We start from the raw sequence: 9,190 nt of genomic DNA, 5'->3' as shown, positions 1-9,190 counted from the left end.
GGTGCGGTGGGTGGGTATTGCTAAGGTGTGGACAGCAGCTGGAGCCACCAGGCACTGGCTGAAAGGTGAGCAGCTGCAATCCAGTGCCCACTCAGTCCCGGGACACCATCCCTCGTGTTCGAAAGTGCTGGTAACTTGCCTGAAGCCACATCAACCTCCAAGGCTCTGGAAGGGACAGACAAGGGACCTGGGGGTCTGGACCCTCCTATTCATCCCAGATGAGTTGGCAAGTCTTCCCTCAGGGAAGCCAGCTGCAGGCAGACTTGGAAGGTCATGGGGAAGAGTGATGTCTGTGAGCTGTGCTTGGCTGAATTTTCCCTGACAACCTGATGAAGGCCTGACAATGAAACGCATCCAGGCAGTTGCTTTTTGAGATGCCTGGCCCCAGAGTCCCTGCACCACAGAGGAATCCATCCTTGGGGCTCAGAGTAAGACAGGGCACATTTGCCCCAAAACAGTGAACCCCGAAGGCAGATTCTTTCTTGCTGTGGCAGCCCACTAGAAGCACCAACCCTTTTCAGGGTTCTCGCTCATCGTTACAGCAGCTCCACTGGGAGAGTTCCTAGAGCAGGCACAGGGCACAGAAGAGGCCCCTGGGGCTGGGGGCCCCCAAGCCTGGGTTGGCTCGGATCCTCTGCAATACCATTTCTTCTCCATAAATCAACCTCTGCATCTCACCACAAATGTTACACTGAGGATTCCAAGGCAGCCAGAGCCGAGCAGATGAGGGTGCTTAGCGGGACCTCCAAGCCCTCCCCAGAGCCGCACCCAGGGTGAAGGGGAGACACATAACGTGGAGGGTGTGGAGGGGGGAGGCTCAGCTTGCTGCCAGGCCCCCCTCTGCTACCCCAGGGCCACCTTCAGGGTAGCCCTTCAGTCCACCTCCTGGCCTTGGCAGAAGCAGAGGTTCAACCCTGCCTTCCTCTCTTCCCTAGGCAACCAAGGAAATCACCCTAGCCCTTTGCCATCTCTTCCCATCTCCAGCCTCACGCCAGCTGGCACCTGACCACTGAACCAGGTTCCTCAGAGCTGAGAACACCACGAAAATGGAGAAACCCTTCTCTCCCAACCCTCCCTTTATTTAGGTACATGGTTCACATTCAGGAACGTTCTGGACTTTCTGTAATCCTGCAGAGAGAGATCTATAAAGGGCAAGGAGACCCAGGAGGATTAGGACGTTTGTCTAAAATCTCTCATGACATTTCTACATGAAGGACTGGAACCCAACATCTAGACTTCCAAAATTTCACTCCAGGAATTTTGCCATTTGTGAAAACTTGTTTCTTCTTAATCTCACGCACTCCTGCATACTTACCTGTAGAATGGATTTTTTTTTTTTTAATCGGAACATGCTCTAACATGGAAAGCTAGGAGGTGATGGAGGCAATGGATTGTATGATAATGATATGCTTGAGGAAAAAACCGAATGCATGGAATAGCGCTCCAGCCCCTGCCTGTGCGTATGTGTGTGTGCACACACCCGGGAAAGGAGGAGCAGGTAGGGCTGGCAGGGTGGTCACTGTGGGCTGTGCAGCAGTCCGGACAGGGGTTCAGGCGCCTGGTCTGCTCCCCCAAGCAGGAAGCTGGCATGCACTAGTGATGGGTTTCACGGGGAGCCACAGTGCACACATCTATCCCACGGGGCACTGACACCAGACCACACACAGCAGGGATCTGTCCCACGGGGCACCGACACCAGACCACACACAGCAGGGATCTGTCCCACGGGGCACTGACACCAGACTGCAGACACAGGACAGCACGAGCACCCAGCCTAGCCCAAGAGAAGGCTCAGCAGACCTTCCTGCTGCCAGCCTTCCTGGGAGAGGCCTGCAGCTTCTGGAAAGGTTTTCCAACCTGCATGGGACTCTTTCTCCACTCTTCTCATATCAAAGAACAAAGGGGTATCCCACTCTGCCCCTTGGAGTTCTGTGGATCCTCATGAAAACTCAACAAAGGGCTCAGAAAGGAGAGGCGGCAGGAAATCTGTTTGCATGAGGCCTTGGGCCTGGTGTTCATTGACTTGCCATCTGGTCTCCTCCTGGTACCGCGCACAGGCCACTTGCCCCACCTGGCAGGGCGGCTGGCTCTCTGGGAAGGGTCTCAAGTGGGCTCACTCCTCCTTCCAGAGAGACACTCAGGTCCAAGCAGGTTTTATTCCCCCCAAATCCAGCGGCATTCAGGTGTTGGATGGAGGTGGCTCTGATGCACATGTAATTACATTTGCACAGACGTACACGACACAGACAATGGATGGATCGCTCAGGCAGTCACAAAGGAACCCGCAGACCTGGGACACCACCGCACGCAGACACACAGGGACGCACAGCTGAAGCGCGGGTGGCAGGAACAGTCACAGCCCCAGGGTCCGCAGTCCGTGCCAGCCCCCACCAGAGTTCTCTCTCCTTCCAGTGAGGCTGTCTCTGGGAAAGGAGGGGCCAGGGCGAAGTTCACCGGAGACCCCCACACTGCCACAAGGGGATCTTCAGAGGGAACTCCTGGGAGAGACCCTCCAGAGGGCGTTCAGGAGTGCCCTCTGCTGGACATGATGGGCTGGTGCAGCTCAGAAAGGGAGGCCTCTGGTGGGGCTGGAGGCAGCTCAGAGTATGTGTCTGTGTTGTGTGTGTGTGTGTGCGTGTGTGTGTGTGTCTCAGAAGTGTGGGAAGGGCCAAAATCTAGATCTGACAGGGATTCTGCACAGGAAATGCATTTTTCTGGGGTTGATGTCATACCAGAAATTTCCACCAAGAACTCCTAAAAGTTCAGGCAAGCTTAACTGGGTACCTGCACAGGTGGTGGACGCGCAGTGGCAAAGCCATGCAAGGCACATGCTGGGTTCTTGCTTTCTTCTCAGTCAGCGGCTCCCAGGACATTTCCCCAAAACCGGGCTCAGAGCCTCCCAGACTTCCTGCATAGACTTCCCGGGTCCTTTCAGCTAAAGGATCTGCCAGGCAAGGCCCTGGAGACATCTGGGCCTTGGGTACCCCCCTCCTCTCCATCCTCCCTTCTACAAGTTGGAGACCTCTGAGGCAGAATCCCCGGGGCTCTCTTTTCCTCCTGAAGGGCTCCCTCAAGTCTATTCTTGCCTCAGAATCATCTCTGTCTCCAGCTCACTGACCCATGGGCATCAGGCCAGGAAGATGCAAAGTGGGGAGGGGCCTCTGTTTCACTGAAAGGAGTCTACTAGAGGGTGAACGTGTCCACTTCACTCCCCTAAATGCCACGGTTGGGGCAGGGAAACCACATGGCCCATTTGTGAGTATGTGTGTATGTGGATGTGTGCGTGTGCAGGGGGTACTGAGTTAGGGACAATGTCAGGGGGGAAAGGACAATGTATAAAAGGGGATCATCCCTGCTGTATAAACTGTTCCCCCTGATGGAGATGGGGATGTGTTTATATAACAAAATTTATTAGACCACATAAAACCAAACTAAGAGAGTCATGTCAGTGGGCTGGCATGTCAGTTTCTTCTTGATTGAGGGGAGGAGGGGAATTATTCTAGAAATTAAGCTAAGTAAAAAAGGAAAAGTGGTGGAAGGATTCTGGGGGTGGGGGTGGGGGTGTACCCATCCTGGCCTTCTGCCCCCGCAGAGCCTAGTCGGGACGATGGGTCTCTGGCAGCAATGAATCCCAGGAACTAGACAAACGGGACAGGGAACTGACCGGGGATGTTCTCTCAGTGGTGGCTTGGTGGGGACCTCGGGGAGCCTCCCCTGCTGTCTCGCCTTCCTCCTCTTGAAGCCTATGGAAAACAATGTCCCACTTCAGAAACGAGGCTGGAGGCCGGAGCCCATCTCCAAGGCCTGGCTTCCAACCTCCTCCCCAAAAAACACAAGCCAAGTCTGCAGCTCCACAATCTGCAAAGTGAAGGCAGATGCTTCAGAAAAGGCTGGTTCCAGGCAGCCCGGCCTCTGGGACACATGTTCAGCTGGTTCCCAGAACAGGGGGCGACGGTGCAGCAGCCATGGCCCGCCTCCCATCCTTCCCCATGAGGACTCCAGGACACCCAGGACTGGGGGGAAATGAAGTCTCTTTTCCACCTTTAAGCTCCAGACACTCTGGATTTCTCTGACCAGTGGCCCAGGTGTGAGAGGTCACATATGGTGTGTCAAAATGTCAGGGGCCTGTTTCGAGTAGAAGCATCGTCCTTCCCCTCCCCCTCGCCCCCCCTCAGCAGAGTGCTCCAGCCAGTCCTCCCCATACTCACCCAGGCTCCTCCTCGGTTCTCTCTGGGGTCTGGCGCTCTTTGAGCTCAAGCTAGGGAAGGGAAAGGCCAAGGAGTCAGAGCAGCCACGAGGGGAGCCTGCTCTGACAGCCTTCCCCGAAAGAGGCTCCCTGTACCCAACATATCTGATGTTTGTTCCTTCCAGAATCAGCTCCCCTTGTCTCTTGCCTTCAAAAGTCCATCCTTCCTCCCACTCCTGTTTCCTTCCCGCTCTCCCCACTTGGTCAGCCTTTTACATTGCCCACAGGTCCCCCAAAACCGCCTAAGAACTCTTGACTGGAGGGACCCCCAAGGCTGTCCACTGCTCTGGGCCACCCCTTGCCAGCTCACCGTGGTGGGCTTTTCTAGGGCAGCGAAGCGGCCTTCCCAGCTGGCTGCAGATTTCTCAAAAGCCTCATGCCTCTTGATGAGCTTTTCCACACTGTCCACCGTGTGTCCATAGTCCCGGCTGGCCAGGTAGGGCTCCTGGGCGATCAGCCATGCTTCAGCCACGGAGGCGTCCCGGAAGAACTGACACACTTCCAGCACTGCCGAGACAACAAGGCCTGGGGTCTGTGAGCGCCCCCCGGACCTAGGGGGCCTAGGGGAGGTCCGCTCACAGACAGACGTGCCGCCAACGGGCGGGCGGACTGGGCTGTCTTCCCAGGCTGTCTCACTCACTCACAGACGCGCACAAGCAGCCATGGGAGGGTCCAGGTCTTTGTGCAGCTTCCACCCGAGTGGTGGGCTCTCCCCACCCCTCCGGTCTCCAGCCGCGGAGGACAGAACCCCTTCTGTGCAGCACACACCACAGGTCAAACAGCTGGGATGCACTAGAGCCTTAGCCTGACCCCGGGAGAGGCCACAGCTCTATGGGGACGCCAGTCCAGCAGGAGGCGGGGGTGGGGGCAGAGGGTAGACAGGGAGTGGGTGCTGGCTGTCAGAGGTGGGCTTCCAGCACCGTGTCTGCTGGGTCTTCTCCATGAACCTCCTCCCCGCAACCCCTGAGGCTCCCGGCCCTGAGTTCTGCTGGTGAGTGGTGTTGTGTGTGTTAGGGGCCTCGTCTCCTCCACCGCCTTGTGTCATCACCCCTCCCTGCACTCACACCCACCCCTCCCCAACTGCCTGGCTCCCAGGCTTCACTCACACATGCGGAGCCGCTCCCAGCGGGCCTCCCACTTCTCCTTCATCTCCTCCCTCCTGGACACCACCTGCTCCCGCTTCTCCCTGATCTGCGGGAAGAAAGGGAAGGCAGCTCAGGCTTTGGCAACCCTTCCCCCCGCTGTGGAAGGCGGTGTGCGGAAGGGCCCTGCAAAGCCGGCTGGCCTTGGTCACACAGCCCTGGCGTCAAGTCTTGGCCCTGCCAGCTGAGCAGCCTTGGCCAGGTTACTTAACCTCTCTGGGGTTAAATGTGTCTCACCCAGGAAGCAGGGATTGCCAAGCCCAAAGCATGCACACGAGAGGGTTTAGGAGGGTTATGAGCCCACTAGCCCTTTGAAGCAGCCAGCTCCTTGAATGGGTTTGGTGAGGCTGTAAATCCCTGGGTCGGCACAGAGCCCCAGTGCTCCTGGGATGAAAGAAAGATGAGCCTCCATGGCCCACAGGCTCCCTCCCAGGAAGCTGTCTGGCCTGGCAGGAGTGGAGGCGAGAACAGGAGAGGACGCGTGTCCGTCCCGCTGGCCCACCTCCTCTGAGGCCTGGTGCTGCCTCTGCAGGAGGGACTCGCCGAGCTCCAGGCAGGTGCTGAAGTTCTTGCTGCGGGTCTCTATCTCTGCGTGGATGCCCTGGTGATACTTCATGAGGAGTTCCACCGAGGAGACGTCCCTGAGGGGCAGGGTTGGGAGTTTGGTGAAAAGGGAGACTTGGGGTGACTCTGGCCACTTGACATCAAGTCCCAATCAGAGGGGGGCCCCCCATCCGCCCGGGAGTCTGACCCCACTCCCTCCTCTCTCTCTGGACAGCCAGGAAGTCCTGCCAGCTGCCCGGTCCAGCAGGAACACTGATGCCCTAGTGGCCTCCCTCGGCCAGTGGTCAGGACACGGGCAGGGGTACAGCAACCACACACACACACACACACAAAGAAATGTTACATTTGGCAATAAAGAGGAATGAAGTACTGATATATGCTACGTAGATGGACCTTGGAAAGACTGGACAGTGAAAGAAGCCAGTCCCAGAGGACGACACATTCTATGATCGCACTCACGTGCAAAGTGTACAATAGGTAAATTTAGATACACAAAGCTGATTAGAGGGTGCCAAGGGCTGCGAAGAGATAGGAGTGGGGTGATGACTGCTAAGGGGTACCGGGCTTCTTTTTCAGGTGATGGAAATGTCCTAAACTTATACAGGGGCGCTGGTCGTCCAATTGTGACCGTGCGAAACAAGCAGTGAACGGCGCGCTCTAAGCGGCTGGAGGCCGTGGCATGTGAATTATAAGCTCAGTCAAGACGTTAAATATAAAAATTTGACCACCAGGACAGGCGCCCTAGAGGCAGAGGGCCAGAGATGGGCACAAAGTGTGTAGTGAGTTCCGATCCTGGCCACCTGCCCACATACCTGCTTCTATCTCTCATAGGCAATGAGCTCCTTTCCCAAGTTTTAGGGACAAGGTCCCCAAAAGCCCGTGCTAGGAGGAGAGTGACCACTTCTGGACTTGCCCAGCTTTTGATGCATAAACTATTTATTTTTACTGACAACCGTGGCCACTTGTGCCCCATGATAGAATCTGAATGACAGATGTGTTTCTCAGCACTCTCAGGATTCTCTTTACTCTGCAATGGTCAGTCCTCCTAGTAGCAGCTAAGCCACTAAGATTCTGCCTGGACCTAGCCTCAGGTGCCCCTTGGGGATTCCTGCGTGCCCACAGTCTGGGAGACCCCTCCAGGATGGGCTGGCATCCCGGTCCTCGTCCAGGGGTGGGGATGCTGCTCTCACCGGGGCTTCTCCTGGGTCTCGATCTGCCGGACGATGCTCTCCATCCAGGAGAGGAGGTCTCGGGCCATGCTGAAGAAGCGGAATTTGTCTGCCGTGTCCACGAGCTGGGTGCGGCGCCCGGCACAGGCGTCGAGCAGCGCCTGCCACGCGGCAGACACTTCCTGCTCCTTGTTCTGGATGATGTCTGCCTTCTCCCCAGCATACGCTGTCTGCAGGCGGGCGGCCACATCCTGGAACTGCTGTACCTGTGATGGGGCAAAACTGACTGTTGTTCCCCGGGCCGACACGTCTTGGGCCTAGGATGGATGAGAGTGTCTGCTTCCTCTGGGTCTCCCTCCTGAGGACGGTGCTGGAGGCTCCCCACTTCTCGGGTGCTGGAGAGAAGGCTCCCTGCTTTGGCACCTCTGCTGACCCAAAGCGCCCCTTGGGTTCTGATGAGGATTTGGGAGTGAGAGGGGCTCTGTGCCCTTTGATGTGTGATTATGAGAGTAATTATATACCGGGCACTGCTCTAAGCACCTTTTATGACTCTCTCTGTCTATAACAATCTCATCAAAGAGGTCCTGTCCTTATCCCTGTTTCTGAAACAAGGAAACTGAGCTTCAGGGAGGCTCATGACTGGCCTGAGGTCATGCATGCTTGGAGAGGGCACAGCTGGGACTGGAGGCGTCTCTTGACTCCCTGTTCCAGATCGTTCTTCATGATGCCATTCCCTGTTCGAGGCGGGCCCCAGGGCAGTGAAGCCTCACTCCCGAGACCCTGGTGGGGCAGTACCTGCCTCAAGGGCTCTGGCATCCCCAAGGCACCTCCAGCTGGATGACAAATCCCTAGGCTGTCCCCTTCTTGGTGACCCAGGGGTCCCACCTATTAATACTTTGGTGCTTTTCCTGAAATCCCACTGCATCAGTGCAAGACTGCAAGTGAGCCCAGCTCTCCCTGTTCCTCTGGAAGCCCGGTGAGCACCCCAAAGTGACCTAGCCCCCCATCAACCTTTTCACCACTCTGGACTCTGCAGAATCTTATGGGCCTATAGTAGTGCCTTAGGGGGCACCCCATGATGGGAGGGGGGAGTCTAGGCTGATCTTGGGACCCCCTCTAGCTCCCACTTGGAAAGGCTGAACAGCCCCATGGCTAAGGGTTCAAAGTCTACAGCCAGACTGCCAGGATCTGAATCCTGGCTCCACTGCTTAGCTGCATGTTTCCAGGCAACTTAATTACCCTTCTATGCCTTGCTTTCCTTATCTAGAAAAGGCAGAAGACATTACTCCCTTCCTCAGAGTGTGGCTGAGTGTATTGCTTAGAACAGTACCTGGTGCTAGAAAAGCGCTACATGTGGACTCACTAATGATTCTGTAACACTCTGACAACCAGATAAATTGCATTTTAAGGTATTGTGCATTGGGTTTTGGGAAAGGCTCCATTTAAAGTGAAAGTGTTAGCCGCTCAGTCATGTCCGACTCATTGCGACCCCATGGACTGTAGCCCGACAGGCTCTCTGTCCATGGGGTTCTCCAGGCAAGAATACTAGAGTGGGTAACCATTCCCTTCTCTAGGAGATCTTCCTGACCCAGGGATCAAGCCCAGGTATCCCACATTGCAGGCAGACTCTTCACCATCTGAGCCACCAGGGAAATATTTCTAAAGCTAAAGAACATTTGAAAGCCTCTGCTCCCTGCCTTCCTGCCTGGAGCTGTTGCCTCTCTAAGGAGTGCCTGTTCCAGAGATTTCCTCTCTAGAAGCCAGGAGCGGACCTGACACTACAGGGTCCAGGGATGCTAGTCAGGGGCAAGGTGGAGGGACAGCTGGGGACCAGAGGCACCTGCTCCCCCAGCAGGTGGAGCTCCCGCTCAAAGGCAGTGTGTGTGCGGAAGAAGGACTCCGCGGTGCTGGCATCCAGCCCCACATCCTCGGGCAGCTCACGGTGCTTCTCGCCAATGAGGCCCAGGATCTCGGAACCGGTGTAGAAGTAGCGCTGCAGGTCATAGGAGGCGGCCAGCAACTGCATGCGCGTGTCGATGAGCTCTAGCAGGTCTGCCCACATCTCGTTC

The 9,190-nt window shown here is 56.4% G+C and overlaps 1 protein-coding gene across 1 annotated transcript in view; it reads right to left on the bottom strand.

Annotated features, from left to right (window-relative positions):
- Window positions 1-9,190, bottom strand: part of SPTB (spectrin, beta, erythrocytic) — a 132,936-nt gene that overhangs the window by 11,881 nt on the left and 111,865 nt on the right. The window contains 7 exon segments of the mRNA XM_010846823.1: window positions 3,665-3,743; window positions 4,209-4,258; window positions 4,557-4,753; window positions 5,353-5,437; window positions 5,891-6,029; window positions 7,143-7,387; window positions 8,962-9,190. The exon segment at window positions 8,962-9,190 is cut by the window's right edge and continues 27 nt beyond it. Coding sequence (XP_010845125.1) covers window positions 3,665-3,743; window positions 4,209-4,258; window positions 4,557-4,753; window positions 5,353-5,437; window positions 5,891-6,029; window positions 7,143-7,387; window positions 8,962-9,190 — 1,024 coding nt within the window.

Source organism: Bison bison, unplaced genomic scaffold, assembly GCF_000754665.1.
Source record: "Bison bison bison isolate TAMUID 2011002044 unplaced genomic scaffold, Bison_UMD1.0 scf7180017864239, whole genome shotgun sequence".
In the NCBI taxonomy this organism is placed as follows: Eukaryota; Metazoa; Chordata; class Mammalia; order Artiodactyla; family Bovidae; genus Bison; species Bison bison.
Note: the sequence above shows the minus strand (reverse complement) of the source record. Positions and strands in the feature narration are given on the sequence as shown.